General features: G+C 37.6%; 1 protein-coding gene across 1 annotated transcript in view; it reads left to right on the forward strand.

Moving 5' to 3' along the window:
- Positions 1-21,419, forward strand: part of THSD7A (thrombospondin type 1 domain containing 7A) — a 459,010-nt gene that overhangs the window by 268,838 nt on the left and 168,753 nt on the right. The window contains exons 5-6 of the mRNA XM_082846599.1: positions 11,966-12,121; positions 13,440-13,652. Coding sequence (XP_082702725.1) covers positions 11,966-12,121; positions 13,440-13,652 — 369 coding nt within the window. The remainder of the gene's footprint in view (positions 1-11,965; positions 12,122-13,439; positions 13,653-21,419) is intronic.

Below are 21,419 nucleotides of genomic sequence, written 5' to 3' on the forward strand. Positions count from 1 at the left end.
AAATTAAAAAATGTTTTGTGGCCTCAGATGTTTTGATTTGTGACCTCAACACAATTCAAGAGGTTATCCAAAGAGCAAGCACAAGCAAGCACAAAGAGGAAGAAAGCTGTGGCCAAACAGGATGGCCTGGGGCTGAAAACCATGGCTATCAGTACATGAGCTGCACAGAAGCAGCGATGGTCCATCGGATACTGAAAACATTAATTATGGTGTAGAAAATGCCCTCAAGACTGTCATGTATGCTTCCTAAGTAAACTATATGTCTTGTGTTCATATAAGAAATGATTAATCCAAAACAATAGCTCTATAATGAATTAATCATAGGCAGAAAGGACTGGCAGTAAGCTTCAAAGCACATTAAATACTGAGAGATAATTCTCAACCATCATTTTAAATATGGTTGCAAAATTGATTAAAGAATAAGTGTATTATCTTAAAACAATGCCCTCTATTATTAAGAAGGAAGTGGGTTTTATGTCCCCATTAACTATACCAGCCCGTGAAAGATAAAAGAAACTTCCGTGAATAAAGTTTAGTACAAGAACATCTTCAAAAAGCTTTAAGCAACCACTGATACATGTAGAATTTGATTAATTTTCAGGACATAGGCTTTCTTTATTTGCTTGACATCAGTTCTTACATCTAGCGGTAAGTGAGGGTTGAATAAACCATCAATAGAACTTTAGTGGAATTCAAACTACTTTGGTTAAATATACCCAATTTAAATTACTATCACATACTTGTAATAATTAAGAAAAACCAACAAACCATCATTGCCACTGCCATTGACCCTATAGCGCCCTTAGGCATAACGTTCCTAACACAGTGGCAGGGCTTTGCACAGAGTAGGCATCTAATATTTATTTTAACACATTGAGCAATATAAGAACAAAGGAAAGGAAAGCCATTTGTAACTGATTTTATTTATAGATCTTTGGAATCTCTTTTGTTATCAGGCATCCTTATGTTTAATAATAGTGTTTGGTCAGTTCCTATACTGAAACTAAGACTTAAATCCAAGAGAATTTCCTTGTACTTTTGAATTAGCAATGAAATAAGCTTCTTTAAAGAAGCAATGCTATTTCAAGAAAAAGATAGATTTTCAGGGAAGACAGTGGAAAATGAATACAGTATCAGGAGACTTTGAATGCCTAAAATGCTCAGCCATTTTGCTAAATGGATGAATGAATTATTAAACCTATTGCACTTTTCTCAACCTTTGAACCCTAATATATCTTTTGAATGACTCAGAAAAGGCATATTGTTGTACAAATAGGTCTGAAGTAGGCTGGGTGTGAGATCTGTCATTTAAAATGTTTTAAGAATCCAAATATATAATTTCATGATAAAAAAAGTTTAAAATACACATGTGGTGTATTTTTCAGGCATTAGAACAAAAATTACTTAGTTTTAAAAATTTAGTATTAAAAATAGATGAGAATCTAAAATGTTTCTTATTAAAATACTGAGGACTCACTTGCCAGATAAATATCACTTCCAGTTTCTTCTGTCACCCCCACAACAGTAATCAAATAGACTGTTTAAAAAATGTGTATGGGGCTCCCCTGGTGGCGCAGTGGTTGAGAGTCCGCCTGCCGATGCCGGTCCGGGAAGATCCCACATGCCGCGGAGCGGCTGGGCCCGTGAGCCATGGCCGCTGAGCTTGTGCGTCCGGAGCCTGTGCTCTGCAACGGGAGAGGCCACAACAGTGAGTGGCCCTCGTACCGGAAAAAAAAAAAAAAATGTGTATGTCTTCTACTCAGGCCACCCTTCATATTATAGACTTCTAGGAGTTGGAGTAAAAAAATGGGGGAAGAATGTGGCTTCTACTAATTGTCATATCATAGTATATAGCAAAGTGGATAAGAGCATGGTCTCTGAAGTCAGATACCAGCTACCTCTGATTAGCTGTGTGACCTTAGGCAAGTTACTTAATCTCTCTGTGCCTCAGTTTCCTCATCTCCAAATTTGGGATTACTACTTCTGTACCTACTTCATGAGATTGCTGTGAGGATTAAAAGAATTTATTTGCTAAATTCAATGTAAGTATTTACTATTATTATTAAGATTATAGGTGCAGAACATCCCATTTTAATAGTAATTTAGCTGGACAGCCAGTTCTTGATATCTTGTAGAATGAAAATTTAGTTCCATTCCCAACTAATGTATGAAAGAATAATTTTCAATGATTGACCACCAGGGCTGATGCTGGATTATCTTTTTTTTTTTTTTTTTTTTTTTTTTTTTGCGGTATGCGGGCCTCTCGCTGTTGTGGCCTCTCCCGTTGCGGAGCACAGGCTCCAGATGCGCAGGCTCAGCGGCCATGGCTCAGGGCCCTAGCCGCTCCGCAGCATGTGGGATCTTCCCAGACCGGGGCACAAACCAGTGTCCCCTGCATCGGCAGGCAGACTCTCAACCACTGCGCCACCAGGGAAGCCCCAGGATTATCTTGATAGCCTCATTTTACTATTATGACATACATATACAATATTAATAATCCCCATTAACTGTACTTCAATACATTATGACCTATTTCAAATGTATTTGCATGTATGTGTGTGTCATTACATATTGTTACATATTATTGAAGCTCCCTCACTTATCCTTCCAAGATTGCATAGAGTAGTACTTAGAAGTACACACTGAAGATTATGGAACCAAACTGCCTGGATATGAGTCCAAAATATACTATCTCCTAGCTGTGTGACTTTGGGAAAGTTACTTAACCTTTCCATATTCAGTTTCCCCATTTGGAAATAATTATCCACCACCACCACCGCAAATGGGGATAATTGAAATACCTATCCCATGGGGTTTTGAGAGAATTACATGAATTAATATTTGTGAAGTACTTGGAGCACCATAGCATTGCCTGGTACATTGTAAATGCCAGTAAGCATTTGTTATTAAATAACTCACATCCACTCCATCACAGGATGTGGGACTCCTATTCTCAATTTTATGTTTAACATTCCTTGCTTTTCTTTATGTATTTGACATGCCCAAGCTCTTCAGCCAAAGACCACCAGCTACACACCTGTGTTTGAACAAGTTGGGTTTATTACTACTTTTTTTGCAGCAAGGGAGAGCCCACACCCTGGGCAACCAGGGGCATCTCAGTAAGAGGGTCAGAAAGCACTTATATTAGGATTTGGGCTTCAGTTAAGTAATTATTTTAGGGGGCTTTAAATAAGTGAGCTTTGCTGTGGATTGAATGCTGTAAGGAAGCAAGAGTAATTCTATAACCAAGTATCTTAATAAACCTTATTTTTGGAAGTAGGAAAGACTAGAGGGAGTCTAAAGCTGTAACTGATAAAGAAGCAGAACTCACTCATATTAGCTGGGAGATGGGAATATTTGATATTTTGGCTGTTCCCACAGTGACCTTGTTTTTAGTTAGACAAATGAAGTAGTCTTACTTTTTGTCTTACTCCATCATAGCCTAGCTGAAAAGATCAGGCCAGTTCCCAGACAATGGTGGCCACTCTCCTCTTTTCCAGACTTACGTATTTATCCCCAAACATGGTGATAATGCTTGCTTCTTAAAACTTTATATGAATAGTATCATTTAGTACAGGAGTCCCCAACCCCCATGCTGTGGACCAGTTTCTGTGGTAACTGGTCCCTGGTGCCAAAAAGGTCGGGGACTGCTGATTTAGTATATATTCTTCTTTGGCTTGCTTTCTTCACTCTTTGTTACATATTTGTGGGTTTCATCATATCAGCGATTGTCCTGTAGTTTATTTATTTCCACCTCTGTATAGCATTGTATTGACACCATAGTATTGACACCATAATTTAATATCCATTCCCTTTTTGTTGGATACCTGAGTTACTCCTAGATATTTGCAGTTATAAACAATGCTACAATGACAGTTCTTATAAATATCTCCTGGGGTAAATGTCTGACGTCTGATAGCTTTTTCCAAACTGTATACCTGGGAGTATGCCTGTCTTCAAACATGCTAGAAAATTCCAAGTTATTTTCCAAAATGGATAAAACAATTTAAATTTCTACCAGCAGTGTTTAACTGCTCTGGCTGCTTCACATCTTCTCCAGCACTTGGTATTGTCAAACATGTACGTTTTCTGATAAACTAGTGGATATAAAATGTCATTTCAGATGTTATTCTTTTATTAAGTCTGATAATCTTTGAGTTAGAGTGATTTATGCTCTTGCATTCATTTCCTCCATCTTATTTTATTTGTTACATTTTTTCTGTTTCATTGTTTCTTCTTTCTTGCCTTCCTTTGAATTTATTGCAACAGTTTTGCTATTGTTGCATTTTTTCCCTTGGTTTGGAAGTTACACATCCTTATCCTATTTATATAAAGAGATTACCTTAAAATATTAAGGTTCAGACCTAAATGAATACAATCTATAATTAATATATTTACCTTGCTAAGGGCTTTAAACTGCTTTACCTCTGATTACCTTTCACCAACTTACATATTATGTAGTCTTGTATTTTAGTTCTATACTGCTGCTTATAACTGTCTGTATTAGTTTTCTATCACTGCCATAACAAAGTACCAAAAACTTAACATTTTATCTTATAGTTTTGTAGGTCGAAAGTCTGACATGGTTCTCACCTGGCTAAAATCGGAGGGTTAGCAGAGCTGCATTCCTTTCTAGAAGCTCTAGAGAAGCATCTGTTTCTTTGCCCATTCGGCTTGTTGGCAGAATTCAGTTTCTTGCAGTTGGAAAAGTAAGATCTCCATTTCCTTGCTAGTTAGGGACTGTCCCCAGCTTCTAGAGGCCACATTCCTTGGCCTTTACCCCTCTCCTCCAAAGCCAGAATGGCAAATCAGGTACCTCTCATGCTTTGAATCTCTCCTCCTCCTTCTTCCATCTCACCTTTCTGATCAGCTGAGAAAGGTTTTCTGCTTTTTAGGACTCATGTGGTTAGATTAGGCCAATTTAGATAATCCAGGATAGTTTCCACATCTCAGGGTTTGAATCCTGAATCACAGCTGCAAAGTCCTTTTTCCCATTAAGATAACATATTCACAGATTCAGAGGATTAAAGCATGGGATCTTTGGGGGACCATTATTCTGCCTACCACACTCCCCTATTTAATCATCATAATTATGCTTTTACAGTCAACGTTTACTTTTACTCACATTTAATATTTTCTTTGGCCACCATTCCATCTGGCATCTTAGACCCTGCTTCTCTGTTCACTGTCCTTTGTATGAGAAATAAATCCTTTAGAAATTTCCTTAATGATGGTTTGTTATAGCTTAACTCTCATTTTCTGTCTGAAAATGCCTTCCTTTGTCCCTGGTAATTAAAGAACTCTGGATATGCAAGTTCTATGACCTGGGATCAGTACTGCCTCAAGGGAGAGGCCAGCTTTAGGACTCTGGTACCAAACCAGATTCATGCTGTGTATTTGGGGAATCATTTGAGGATTTTCCTTTCTTGTGATCCTAGTTATAAAATTGAAAGGTTTTATTTTTGAAATAACATATAGGCTTCTGCTTCCAGGAGTACAGAAAAGATGTAATTTTTCCTAATTCTCTTACTAAATTAAAAAAAAATTCTGAACATTATATAGTAAACAGACCATTAAGATGACTCTGAAAGTCGGAGAGGGAGGCAGGCAAGCTAGAGATTTTAAGACTCAAGAAATGACAAGATGCTCAGTTCCCTTTTGCCTCCCACATCTCAGACTTGTAGTGAGAGAAGACCACCACTCATAAACACCAGTGGGAGCAGATTTTAAAAGACCCTAACAGATGCTTATTCAGGCAATGTTTTAATTTGCTTCTAACACAATATAAAAATTAAAATATATTCTGTACCTATAAAAAATTAGACTTATAAGGAGAAAAAACACAAATTGGTAAAGTGGATTAAAAAATATGACCCAACTATACACATTCAACAAGAAACTCACTTCAAATATAGCAATATCCCAGGTTGAAAGTAAATAATGAAAAATGATAAATCATGAAAATATTATTCAAAGAGAAGCAGGAGTGGCTATATTAATATCTGATAAATTAGACATCAGAGCAAAGAAAATTACCAGAAACAGAGAAGGACATTATATAATGATAAAGGATCAGTCCACCAATAAGATAATGAAATCTTACATGTATATGCACTAAACAACATACTACAAAATATGTGAACAAAAACTGATAGAACTGAAAGGAGAAATACACAAATCCACAATTAAAGTTGGAGATGACAACATTCTACTCCTCATACAGAAATCAGCAAGGATACAGAAGAACTCAACAACATCAACCAACAGAATTTATTAAGCATTGGTAGAACACTCCCAACAACAGAATACGTTTCCTTTTCAGGTATCTGTGAAACATATACTAAGATAGACCATACCCTGATCCATAAAACAAAGTTCAGCAAATTTCAAAGAATTTAAATCATACACAGTGTGTTCTCTGAGCACAGTGGGAACCAAATTAGAATTCTATCACAGAAAGATAACAGTCTCCAAACACTTGGAAACTAAACAACCCATTTCTAAATAAGCCATGTGTGAAAGAGGAATTCTCAAAGAAAATCAAAATACTTGAACTGAATTAAATGAAAATATAACATATAAAAATCTGTGAGACACAGCTAAACAGTGCTGAAAAAGAAATTTATAACACTAAATGCTTACATTAGAAGAGGATAAGACACAAATCAATGATATGAACTCCCACTTAAAGAACCAAGAAAAAAGAGAGCAAAATAAGATGAAAGCCAACAAAAGGAAGAAAATAATAAAAATAAGAACAGAAATCAGTGAAATTGAAAACCAAAACAATAGAGAAAATCAGTGAAACAAAGAGCTGGTTCTTTGAACAGACTATTAATGTTGAAAACTCTAGCAAGACTACTAAAGTAAAAAAGGGAGAAGACACAAATCACCAACATCAGGAATAAAACAGAGGCTATCACTATTGACTTTACAGACAGCAAAATAACAGGGGAATACCACAGACAACTTTATAAACATATATTTGACAACTTAGACTAAATAGAAGGAATTTAAAAAATAAAAATAAAAAACTATAAACTACTGTAACTCACTCAATGTGAAACAGATCATTTCTATCCAGAAAACAGGAAAAGAGGGAACAGAGACCAAGATGTTAGAACGAAAAGAAAACTACAGACCAAAATCTCTCATAAATACAGATACAGAAATCCTTAACAAAAATATTAGCAATTAGAATTCAGTAATACATTATAAGAATTGAAGACTAGGACCAAGTACAGTGTATTCAGGGATGCATGGCTGGTTCAGTATTGGAAAATCAATTAATATCCACCATATTAACAGGCTAAAGAAAAAAAAAATCACACGATAACATCAAACAATGGAGGAAAAGCATCTGACACAATTCAACACCCATTCATAATAAAAACTCTCAGAAAAATAAGAATGGAGAGAAACATCCTCAACTTGGTACAGATCATCTGCAAAAACCTACGGGTAACATCATGCTTAATGGCGAAAGACTGAATTCTTTCCCTCTAAGATTAGGAGCAAAGTGGCTGTAGGCAATCCTTGTAGCTTCATCACTCCATCTCTCTCCATTATTGCAGTGCCTTCCTTTCTGTGTGTCTTCACATGGACTTCTTATAAGGACACCAGTCATTGGATTTAGGACTCACTTGAATCCAGTAGGACCTCATTAGCTAATTACATTTGGAATGACCCTATATCCAAATAAGGTCGTGTTCTGAGTTTTTAGTAGACATTTGAGCGGGGGGCAGCACTATTCAGCCCAGTACGTGTACCCTGGCTGTATCAATGCCAATATTCTGATTGTGGTATTATACTATAGTTTTGTGAGATCTGACTATTGGGGGAAACTGGGTAAAGGGTATGTGGTATCTCTGTGAGGTTACAATTTCATGTGTATCTACAATTATCTCAGAATAAAACATTTAATTAAAAAAATTATATATTCACTGTTCTTAGGGATTATACAGTGAGTATATTTTCAGAGTACCTCATTGGCCACGTTACTGGAAACAGATGATTTAAGTTTACCTCCTATAATGAATTTCTTTTCCATCGTAATACTCTAAATATACAAATATAAACATATTTCAGACCTACCTACAAAAATGCACCAGTTTCATTTTTTTGTTTGTTTTATTAAGTCCTGAAAAGTTCAGACATTCTTTTATGACCCTGTGAAGCATACAAAGTACATATAATTGAAAACCCTTTAAGTCGTATGAGAACAATAAAAGGTCTCCTTTATTTTCAAGAGATCAACAATAAGACAAAAAAAATCTAATATATACTTCCTTGGAACTTGTACTGGATGAACAATTTCTTTATAATTTCTAGTAAAATTTTATAAGAATAATGACTGGGCCATTTTAGAAAATTTAGTTGTCGATACTTGAGAACAAGGGATCAGCAATAAACACTACATTATGTAATACACAGCTATAGGAATTATATCCCACAGATTAAACTAGAACCCAGTAAGATCTCCTGGGTCTGTTCTTTACTTCATTATTGAATCACACTGATTCCAAATAAATCTTGGGCAATTGCCAAAAAAAAAGACCACTTTTGAGGAGTTAAACTAGTATCTGTGATTTACGTTAATCAGCATATATACTGTTTATGGGCACAGATTTGACTCTGTTGAACCTGTGCTCTCACTACCCAAGGCCCTCTCTTTTTCTGGGTGTAGTTTGGTCCTGGTACCTCCACTGGTCAATCTGTGCTATGGGCATGAGGCTTGAAGTGGTAGCCTCACATTTGCCAACTCTTTGTATGCCAGGGAAGGTCTAAGATAGAACCCCACCAATTAGATCAATAATTGTGTGATTCATATTTGTAAAACCAGCCGAGAACATTTATTTACGGTGTTTTTTTAAATAAAAAGTTGAAAATGCAAAAAAAAAGAAAAAATCAGCATATACTGGATAAGAAAACCTATAATGAAAATCACCAAAGGAATAGAATCATACAGAAAATACTCTCTCCCTGTCTTTCTTTGATTAATGAAAGATAGACAGATAGATAGATAGATAGAAAATTATCTATAAAATTGAGGCTATTGTCGACTGAAAAAAAAAAAGCACAATGTTGAGAGTTGTGAGTTAAGTTTATTTGGGGCAAATTGAGGTCTATAGTCCGGGAGACAGCATTTCACTATAGCTCTGAGAAACTGCTCCAAAGAGGTAAGGGCGGAAGGTCAGTGTATATGTGATTTTGGTGAAGGGGGAGTACATGCAGTCAAGCACACATTTTTGCAGAAGGTTGCTGCTAGTCACAAGGAGCAGACATCACCGTGAAGGATTTTAGTGCCATTTCAGATATGGGGAGACGTGAGAATTGGGCTCATAAAATCTTCTCCTGAAAATATCTATCTGAAGGCCTGTTTTGCCAGTTTTTCCCAGAGCACAGGGTGCCTCCTTCCTGGTCTCCACCCTGCACTCCTTTCAGGGTATGTGGAAGGTCAGCAGCTTATGGTTTAATCCTTGTAGAAGCAGATAGCAAGTGCCACTTTTTAGTTGGTACTATTTTTCAAGGACTGTATTATCTCCATGTTGATTTGCTCAGCTTAGCAGAAGATTTTAAGAGTATTTTGCTTCAAGCAATACTTCCTTAAGCCTTTATTCGTCACATTTCTCTTTTAATAGCTCAAGAAGAATCTGTGACCGATTTTTCTATTTGATTTATTCAAAATACACCAAGAGCTAACATTAAGCTTTAGAAAAATGGCCAGGAATTAATGTTTGTACCTTTTTCCTTAATAAAAACTGTATTTTCCTCCTACAGTTTTCAATCTTATATATAAAATAAATTTCTTCAGGCTGTAATCATAGCTCTCACAATTGCATGCTCAGTAGACTTCCCTTTATAGTAACTGTAATTTCCAACACTATATAATAACACTAAAGACTAAAGTTACTTTTAGTCAATTGAAAGGAAAAAAATGGAGACTTTTCAGGTAATTATACATATAACCACTAATTTAAATGATAGTCTGAAGGATTCAACAAGTGAAGGAATCGCTTATGTTAATTTGCAGTTATAGGAGTTTTTCTTCATACTGTAGACTTATATTAGTCAAGATTCTCTGGAGAAACAGAACCAATAGTATATATACAGGTATGTAAGAGGAGATTTATTATAGGAATCAGCTCCTGGGATCCTGGGAGTGGGCCACTGGTGTAATACCCAGTTTCCCAGAACCAGGAACTCTGATGTCCAGGGGGAAGAGTAGATGGATATCCCAACTCAGGAAGAGAAGGAATGTACCCTTCCTTCACCTTTTCGTTCTATTCAGGCCTCAGTGGATTGGATGATGCCCCGCCCACAGTGGTGAGGGCAATCTGCTTTACTTAGTCTACTGATTCAAATGCTAATCGCTTCCAGAAACACACTCACAGAAACACCCAGAAACAGTGCTTTAGCAGCTATGTGGGCATCCCTTAGCCCAGGCAAGTTAACACATGAAATTAACCATCACAAGACTCTTACACCTGTAAAAATATTAAAAACAAATCGTTTTATGTGAGATATGTATCATTGATGTCATTTTTTTATATTCAGGGAAATGAAACATTTATTCCTGTATTTTCTGTCATCAGTGTGCCAAGCACTTTCACTGTTGGAAAGCAATCCAATGAATCATTTTTGGCTTTGCCTAATGTTATGATACAAATTAGCAACAATTCTGATAAGCTTAAGTGAGAATGCTCTTGGTGCTCATGCTAAGCAAATTAGGGATGCCCAGTCATTTATTTTCACTGCAGTGTGTGTGTGTGTGTGTGTGTGTGTTCCGGGGTGGGGTGGGGGATGGGGGGCGGAGAGTGGGAGGGGATGAAAATAAGTACTCCTAGGAAGAAAAAATAAAAAACAAAATCTATAGAATATTTTTCAGAACTGAAAAGCTGTAGCAGAAAGAGGAGATAATAGTCTTTAGGTAGCATTTATGATTCTGTGTGCAGAAAGTTGAGGGATATACAAGTATCTACAGTTTGCTTATTTCAGGCTTCTATGCTACATGCATGGGCATTTCAAAGTATCAGAGAGTAACAGGGGCTAGCTTTTATTAAAGGAAATGTGTGTCTTAAGACATTTACTTCTCAAAATTTTTATGACAGTAGTAAACTTGATTCTCTTGTGATGTCCATAAAGTTTTAAGTATCATTCTTACTCAGTCATTTTTAATCAGAACTGTGGACACCTTCTGACGTTAACTATCAAATACCTGTGCTGTACAAAATAGCCAAACTGCAGTCATCATAGCAGAAGAGAAGCAAGGGCTAGCAGTATTTATACACAGTTCATTGGTCAACTCATGAACATACGTGGACAATTATAAATTTGTCCCCTTAGCAATTCTGAGCTTTGGATCACATATGCAAATAGTATATTCTTTAAAGTCCTGGAAAGTATCTGGTGAGTCATGCAATCGGAGATAGAGATGCCCCATTTGGTGGCCCGAGCTATTCCTTCATCATATCCATCAGTTACCTTTCTGCAGACCAAAAGGGAAGGGGGACTTCTCTGCCAGAGCCACTCAGTGGAGATTTTTTCCATATACGTTAAAGCTGTAGTTCCCCTCCTACTCTGTTCAGTCCTCTAAATTCTCCTCTTTTAGAACCTAACTATAAAATTTTAGAAATAAAATTAACTGTAAGGATTATTTTACTGACTAGGAAAGTTAGACTCAGCATTATTAATGGCATGACTAATTAGTGGTGAAGCTGGTGATCAAACAGTCTGCAAGCCTTCTAGCCCAGTTTCCTCTGACTGTACTACACTGCTTCTTTTCCCCCCACTCCTTCTGTCTCCTTTTATTCTCAGGATGGAGCTGAGAAGCATTCGAGTAATGTCTTGGTGGCACTTCTTTAAGCATTTTCCTTCTCCGTACACAAAACTGCTCTGAAAAACCGTATTATTGACCATAACAACCTGTTTAATTCTTAAGGAACCTCTGTTTTTCTCCAAACAGCCTCAAAACCAGTGGACTTGAAATCATGTGCTGGCCCTATCCCTAATACGACACAGCTGTGCCACATTCCCTGTCCTATTGAATGTGAGGTTTCACCCTGGACAGCTTGGGGACCTTGTACTTACGAAAATTGTAATGACCAGCAAGGCAAAAAAGGTATGTAATATTAAAATGGCATGCTTAAAACTCCCATCAAATTGGGTCAAACCATGAATTATTAACAAGTGCTGCTCTGTGTTCCTGTGATCATTCGTTTGCAGTATTTTCCAGAATGGCTAAAGAGTATTGATCTTTAGCACAAAAGAATTATAAACCTATTCTGGTGATGATACCAGAAGATTAAAACTGCAGAACGTAGGCAAGATGCTTGTTAATTTAGACAACAGATGGAGAGCATCTGACGCAGTTGGTGCAGTGGTTAAGATGAGCTGTGGTGTCAGACTGACGTGGATTGGAAAACCTAGTCTGTCCTCTGTTGTTTAGATAAGTTAATTAACTTATTTAAATCTTTGTTCCCTTATCTGTAAAAGGGATGTAATATGATCTGGTACCCAAGTTTTCTTTAAAGACTCAACGAGATAAACATAAAGCACTTATTTCATTGCCTGACCCGTAGCTAGTGCCTAATAAACAGAACTACTTATTACTTTGAAGGTAAACAAACTAATATGAATATTGCTTTTATGATGCAAATAATATATCTAAAAGGAATAGAATAAATGCAATTGTTTACTACATGTTCGGCATGGTAGAGTAATTTTCACATGATCTAGTAATTGAAAACATTTTTCTATTTTGTTTCAAAGGACAGTTTTCTAGTGATTCCAATATATTCACATAGCAGTAGAGAGACTTATTAATTTTGTTATACATTGTCAGAAAGGGCAACACTTAGGTGTTATTAAAGCACATAGCAGGACTTTGAATACTCCTTGTTAGAGCCCAGATGGTTTATATCCCGAGTTCAAATTTCTGGAGAGTCTAAATTCAACTAAGGCTTCAAGAGACAGTTTCCTGAAACAATCCAACTTCTCAGAGGTTCCTTTTCAGATTTAACGAGGTGATCCTGTTGAGGAATTCAAAGTAATAGCACTTGTGTCTGGTCATGAATATTTCTGAATAGGTTGAGATTTTATTGTGTCTTTGAACATTTTACAACTACAGACTTTCCAAATCAACCAATCACCTCTCTCTCTGTCTCTCTCTCTCTTTATCTCTCTCCAGCCCATTCTTGCTTGACTTTTACTGTAGTAAGCTGACACCAAAAGTCCCTCTTTGGCCATTCTGTTTATTCATTTAATAAATTGTTAATGAGCTCATATTAATCTAGAGTGTGAGGATACACTAGTGATTAAAGCAGATATGAATTCTACCCTCTACCCTCATCCAGCTTTCACTTGGAGTTTCATTCAGCCTTCTGAAGTATTCAGCGCATGATGGTAACAGTAAATATTTTCCTTCCCCAACAATTCAGGTTTTAAACTGAGGAAACGGCACATTACCAATGAGCCCACTGGAGGCTCTGGGGGCGCTGGCAGCTGCCCTCACTTACTGGAAGCCATTCCCTGTGAGGAGCCATCCTGCTATGACTGGAAAGCAGTGAGGCTAGGAGACTGTGAACCAGATAATGGAAGGGAGTGTGGTCCAGGCACTCAAATTCAAGAGGTTGTGTGCATCAACAGTGATGGTGAGAAAGATTATCTATCCTGTTTTTATGGATGTCTGTTTGACCCTGGAGATACGGTTTTCCTTATGTTAAAATCTCATGTCTTCTCACATCATAGCTGGTTCCATTTACAAACACAGAAATAGCTGCCCCTTCCTTTCCTTCCTTTCCTCCCCTCCCTCCCCTCCCTCCCTCCCTCCCTCCTTTCCTTCCTCCCTTCCTTCCTTTCTTCCTTCCTGATGGTAGATGTGGAGAGGGTCTTGAACAATCACAAGGTATTCTTTACTTTGAAAACAGGTATCATAGAATAAGAAACCATCATCAAGGCAATGTGTAAAATTGACAAATTTTAAAATAACAAGGAAAGGTAACATTTTTCTAAGTGTTTTATTTTCCTATTTGCCATGGAAAGTGATATGTAAATAATGAAGGGTTGTAAGCATTGGTTGATTTGCCTTTAGAAGCCTTCGTCTCCCACCCTGATACTGTGTCCTAGTAATATATTTTAATTTCCAGACTTCCAAGCCACGAGGCCTATTGCAGCCTAGAGTTCCTGAATCAACCTTCTGAGCTCTAGGGCCTCCCTTCTAGGAATGTCATAGAGCCACTGGGACAGGGATTTTCCACAAAGTTCTTTCCTTGAACCATAGGAATTACCTTGGACTTTTACGACTGATTTTTGTTGGATAAAATATCCTGTCTTGCTTTCAGCCCTGACTTAAGATCTTTACATTCTTTCCAAGAGTGCTGCAGCTGTTTCAGGGAGATTCCCCCTTATTGCTCAGCAATGCCTGAATCACACTTAGGAAACAAAGAACTCCCCGAGACGTAGTGTAAAACCTCTGGCTAAGAGCATCTTCAAGGTTCTTCCAACTCTGAGACTCTGCACATCAGAGCAGCATGAGCACCACACCCCAGGGTCCCACGGTTGACAGTTGATGCTGTTTATAGCATATGCAGGAACGTTCTGGTGCCCCCTCAGGGGCACTGGAACATCTGGTAACCGTCGTGATTCCTTCCATCATATTTTCTTCCAGCAAGCAGAATTGTTACCTCCTGTGACTCAATCACTGCTCAGTAGAGAAAGATACTCTCTGGGGTAAGAGACTGACAGACACTGCTAGTACTGAGAAATTAGCCTTTCAACTTTGAAACTTACAGTGCTGTCTTTGTCCAGGGTCCAAGGTAGTCATGCAGGACAGCATCAGCTAAAATCTGAACCAGCACTTGAAGTTGGAAGGTGAAGAGGGGATTATTGCCCCAGCTATTTTACGATGAATGCTGCTTTTTTCTCTGTAGATATAATTAGCTATGATACATCCTCTCTTTAGCGTTTAATCAGTTCTACTCTAAAGGGAAAGAAAAGGAGATTAACATCTAGGAAAAAGAGAACGCATTCTGTTGTGCTTAAAATCCAATTTGAATGAAAAGCCGCTCTCTATTACTTTCTGAGTTGCTGTAGAAACAGTAAGGGTCATATTTATTTTAGTATCGTTAGTGACTTCCTTAATGACACTGCTTCTTGATTCCTTTTTCTCAATTTAAATAATTTTTCTTATCCTCCTATAGACCTAGGGAGGAACTGGGATCCCAGATATTATAAAAAGTATATTTGCATGGACTAAGTTGAAAAAAACTCTTAAGATGAAAAGTTAGTTGTGCATGGAACCTCTGCCTAAATATTATAAAATGAAAAATCAGGTCTCACGTATTGCAGTGGTCTTCCTGGATGTTTGTGCAAATTGAGTATATTTGAAATGTACTGGAGGAGGTGGCTATTTTAAAAACAACAGTGGTTAATTTTAATTCTGTCAGCTAAAAAGTATTATGTAGCACATATAATCACCTCCTAAATTGTCTTGTGGAACACTAAAGAACAAGAAGACGAATGAGTTAGATATGTCTAGTTATGTTGGAAAGTAATGTATGTTATAACCTAAAAGGCAAATTGATAACTCAGCATACATAAGCTGGTTTCACTTTGTCCACCTAACACACAGAATTAATTTTAAAAGGTCAGAAATGTGTTGCTAATATTCAGTTTGTTATTATTGTTCATTATCAGGACATCTCCTCTGTCATCACATTTTACTCCCTGACATATATTAGTTATTGTGCAATTCAGTGTTTTAACTGCCTCAACTACAGGAATATATAAAATCAAGAAAATGTTTTATTATAAATCCTAGAGGCTGTTCAAATTTATATATAACTGAAACATAATTGTGCTGTGCGAATCAGTGCAAAAGCTGGAGACCTGTAATTGCTACAACAGTATTATGTGGTCACCTGGTAAGTGTTTAGCAGCTGCACCAAATGTCGTTTTGTAATTAAATCGAGCTCAGGGAATTAAAGTTGATTAGTTGTACAGACTCTACCTCTAGGCCTGGCTGTGGCTGTAGATTTTGTTTTATAATTAAGTTAAAGCTCAGCTAGGGAAGTGAAGAATTAGAGCCTAATTCTCGAGTGAATCTAGCAAATAGGAGAAAGACTGTTTTTTCTCCCACCTTCCTCACAAATTTCACCACTTTGTTAATGATCTATCTCAAAGCATTTAAAGTCTCTTTTTTTCTGAAGTGTTCTTTACCCAGGCTTCTGAGATCATTAGGATTGGCTGCTCCTGTGATTGTCCATTTTCCAATTATCTTCTAAGGAACAGGGTTGACAGAGGGTTGAGAGAGCACCCAGGAGGAGTTTTATGTAGATTGTCTGACAGAGGGGTGTAACAAAAATGCAAGGTGAAAGAGATCTCAGAAGACAATTAGACTGTCCAGGAAGAGAGAAACATTTTATGTGTAACAGAAAAAAATATTACTCATAATTTAAAGATTGTCAGAAAAGCAATCCCAGACCTGTGGGCACAAATACAGAAACTACTCTAAAGGTCTGGTGGTAATGGGTCAGGGTGCCGAGTGGAATCCTAGAGAATGTTAAACCTATGAGAAAACCCCAAGTCTGCTTTCTTTCAGTTTCTGCAAAATTTGTTTGTGTTTTATGTAAAGGTGTAAATTGGTGAGGCAAGAGTATTTTGTTTCCCAAATTGGTTGGTTAGAGACAGAAGAAAGCAAGGCTATTAGGCTGAAAGTCAAAAAATAATCTATAATCTTATTGATTACTTAAGGATACCGTAAACCAAGTATTGTTTCCATATTTCCCTCCCCTCTGTTGAAAGAAGATAAATGATACCATCTATATTTCATTACCATGTGTTCTATTCTAGATATCAGAGTATTGACACCTTTCTGTGTGAATTTCAAAACCACAGTTTTGTTATTGGTATTTGTAAAGGAGTGTCAGATTCCTGTCTTATCTATGGACTTAATTACAGTCTATGGAAGCAAGTCCCAGAAAGCTGCATTTTTATGAAGCTTTCTGGATAGTTCTGATACACAATGAAGTTTGTGAATCACTGTACTAAAATGACAAAAGGATTGTTTTGGTGGAACCTAAGACCTGATTCTGTTACCCAAAGATTCCCAGCACCAAAGCATACTGGCTGGATTTGGGTAACGCTGAAGAAGACCTATGATTAAGAACGCTAAGAGAGTAATACAGAAGCAAGCCTTTAAAGTAATTTTTTTCTGCCTTTTTTGGGGGGGAACCATTTCTGTATAGCATCAGAAGTACCAAAAGAACTGACCGTGAAAGATGGTTCCAGATGAACTTAATATCCCAGGCACGGGCTTGTCATGCGACTGCTTAGTCTTTCTGAATTTTTACCACCAGTTTCTTCCTACTGGAATGAGATATGTATCCACATATGAGTAGATGGAAGGGAAGGCTTGAATGCTATTTATTTCCCAAGTAGTTTATGTTGTACTATTCTTTCCCCAGGTATTCAGTATTAAGAGGAATGTAAGGGCACACCTGATATCTTGAGGTAAATCAGGAATAAGCTCCTTAAAAAAATGGAAAATTTTTGTCTCTGGAAAACAGGACTCAGTATGGGGAGAAATGGGGCGAGGTACTGCTCTGCTGTATTTTAAGCCTTGTACTACAATTTGTATACAATTTACAAATTATATAAACACTGAATTAATTTGTCCAAATATATATTTATTAAAGAGTAACAGTTTGGAGGGGGATAGAGATATGTGGAATAAAGAGGACAGGGTAAGGAGCAAATCATTCCAGGAATAGAAAGAGAGAAACTACAGAGCTTATAGTTGAAACTAATATTTTGTCTGGTTGAGAATATTCATAAGCCCTCCTAGAAACATAGGCCATGTCAAGGATTAGGATGCCCACAGTTTATTAAAGATGTGCTCCCAGGGGAAGCCAGTAAGAGAAGGGGAAATAAAGAAGCAAAATAGTGAAAGGAGAGTGTGTCTTGGGTTCCCAAGACCACCCCCAGGTTCTTTAATTAACTAGGGGAACTTACAGAACTCAGCATATGGTCATACCCACAGCTATGATTCATTTCGTCAAAAGAGTACAAAGCAAAATTAGCAAGAGAAAAAGGCACACGGGGCAAAGTCCAGAGAAAACCAGGCACAAGCTTCCAAGAGTCCTCTCCCAGCGGAGGCAAATTGATTATGCATAATTTTTCCGCCAGTGAAGTGTTGTCTACCTGGGAAACTCACCTGAGCCTAGGAGTCCAGGGTTTATATTGGCTCAGCCATGCAGTCACCCTCTGCCTAACACATACCAAAATTCCAGACTCGCAGAAGGAAAGCAGGTGTTCAGTATAAGGCACGTTGTTCGTCTGAATACTTTAAGCCCACTGAGCAACACTTATCATTTAGAGAATGTGGAGCCCTCCAGAAATTCAAGGTCCCAGAGGCAAGGCAAAGGCCAGCCTAGTGAGCAAGTGTCTAAGGATAATAGTCTCAGGCCTGCTAAGTTAACTGTTTTCTGCAGGGAACACCAGAGTTGCAGTCTCAGTCTAATTAGGTGAGACACTCTGGAGTGTAAATTAAACCCTAAATCTTCTAGCTTTAGAAGTAAAGGAGCTGGGATTTTATATTCTCACACCAGTCATGATTGGTGCACAGATGCTGGCTGGGAGGAGGAAGGTGGGTCCAGGAAACTTCCAGCTCTCTATATTGGCCAGACCACCCTAGTGCCCAAGGCCATTCAGCTAAAGGCCAAGAATGAGATATAAGCAGCAGAATCTGATAGATGCGTGCAAAGAGCCAGTAAAAGGAGTCTTCAGGGGTCCAAGCTGGGCAAGAACACTGTACAGGAGGGAGATCCAAATATGGTGGGAAGGAGTATAAATGTGTGTATACTAAAGCAAACCTAAAACCTGGTAACAGTGTCTTCTATACTACAGAGGAATCCCCATGAGGATATAGTTTCCAGTTTAGGGAAACACTTTGGGACAATTTTGGTTGACAAATCTGCAGTACTCTCTACATTGCCTGGATAATAAGAGAAGACCTGAGTTCTGCAAAATAAGAGAATTTTCAAGTTACTTCTGGTAGTATGGGGAGAGAGGTAAGCAGTTTGGGAATGATAAAAGAGAATGAAAGATAGTTCTAGGAGGAGAAGTGAGAGTAAGGATCTTAAGGAAGAAAGAGAAAAAGTTTGAGGATGGCCACAGATAACTGGAAATACCCTTTGGTATGAAATGGGTGATTTGGTCTCATGGGTTTGATCAGGATAGTACCATTGTCTTGAGGTCATTATTGATAGCACTCCCATTTGTCCCCGAAATTGTCCTGGTTTGGAGAATAAGTAATAAGATCACCCTAGAAATGACTGATAAATTGTGAGACAGAGGAGACAAAAAGTATATTTTTGCTTTTTTCCATCAGGATAATACCTTCTGTGCTATATCTTTTCATAATTATTTATCAGTGATGGACAAGAACATCATAATACACAAGGAGGAGTGATGAAAACTTAAGTTAAAATTTGTTTAAGTTTATAAGGGAAACTAACCTAGGATTTGCTTCAAAAACTTTGGCAAGAGCTCAAGTTCAGATCAATTGAAATATCTGTGGAGCTAGCTGAGAACACAATTTCAAAAGCATGATCACTCTTTGGAACTGGAATCTGCTTCTTAACACAGATTACACAGTCATTACATGGAAATGCTGATGTTTTAAATGCAAGAATACGTCCTATAACTGAATTGTTTTTCCATAATTTAAGCAATAAATCAACTAAGGAGTTTCCTTAGTTGTAGAAGGCTATGCCATTTAATGCGTTTGCAATATAATTAGGTTGGATATTATGCTTAAATCTAAGGTCCCTTACTTTACAATTAGGATCATCTAACACTGCTGGTAAGAGTTTGTTTCCTATAATTGCATTGAGATTCTCTATTCAATTTGTTGTAAAGATGAAAGTCATTATAGCCTTTTAGAACATTTAAGACAATAGGTTATTCTTCAGTGTTGGTTTGTAGTAATCACAATTTTATTCTGGCCTTAAAAAATCTGGCATCAGATACCCTGATCTATCTTCTGTGTGTGTGTGTGTGTGTGTATGCGCGCGTGCGCGTGTGTGTGATATGTGTATTATAATATCTTTTGATATACTGTAAATAAAAAGTATTTTTTAGTTTATAAGGAAGCCATCAGGATTGAGCCAGCGTTCTTTTGCATAGCAATGTCTTAGCAAAGGGTAGCGTTTTATAAGGAATTTTCTTCTTAATAGTAGGTTAGTTATAGCAGAAACCTCAGATGAAAGTTGAGTGAACAGTAGTTTGCTTGCCACTTAATAGGATGATATAAATTTCCCCCTAAGGTTTATCTACCACTTCAAATGGCAAATGCAGAGAAAACAGCCTTTCACTTTATAAGTGGTCAAGTGCCTTAACACAACCCAGGGCAGCCAGTTTTCTCATAGCTGGGTCAGTAAAAGCCAGTACGATAGAAGGCACATCTTTCAACCTAACAGATGCATCTCATCCCTTACCTTATCCTTCCCTTTTTTGCTTCTGTGACTTTGCTCATCTCTTATCTCCCCTGTCAAGACTTCGTTTTCCCTTGATTTCATTGATTCTCCATTCCTCTGATGTCTTTCCTCCCTCTCAGGCCGTGTATCATTTAACTGTTGCCGGATAACAAGCCACTTCAAAACTCTCTGGCTGAAAACAAAACCAGTTAGGATTTCCCATGATTCTGCGGAGTTCCTGTTCCAGTTTTACTGTGCTCACTCGGAGAGGTTTGGCTGTGACTGGAGGAAGATCCAAGATGGGCTCCCTCATGTATTTTGCATCTGATGCTAACTGCCTGCTAAGGTGCATTGGTGCCTCTTCACAGGGGCTCTCATTCTCCGTTAAGCTGGACCAGCTTCCTTACCTGGTGGTTGTAGGGCACTGCTTTTAAAAGGACAGAAACAGAAGCTGACAAGCCTCTTGAACTTTTACAGTGTCACTTCGGCCACATTCTTTTGGTCAAAGGAAGTCCTGATGACAACTCAGATTTAATGAGGAGAGAAATAGGCTCTACCGCTTGATGAGAGACGTTATGAAGAATTGTGGCAAAGAATTTAATTCACTGCAGTCCACCCTCTGGTCACAATTGTTTTCACTCCTCCCACATACAAAGTACACCCCTTTTCCACTGGAGACCATCAGAATTCTCATGCAGTTATGCCATCAGGCTTAAAGTTCACTATCTCATGTTCTGCATCTAGTTCAAATATAGATGAGGCATCTCGGGGACAACAATTCGGGTGTGGCTACTCTTTTCTTATTTGTATTTTTTTCACATATTTGCTTTGAGCTCTTACTTTCAGAGGAGCTGTACATTTCAAAGTCATTTAATGCTCTCCATTAATTATAGATTTTTTTGAGGGGAAAAATAAAAATCAGAAAATATAAAAAATATATAG

Source organism: Leucopleurus acutus (assembly GCF_964270905.1).
Source record: "Leucopleurus acutus genome assembly, chromosome: 9".
In the NCBI taxonomy this organism is placed as follows: Eukaryota; Metazoa; Chordata; class Mammalia; order Artiodactyla; family Delphinidae; genus Leucopleurus; species Leucopleurus acutus.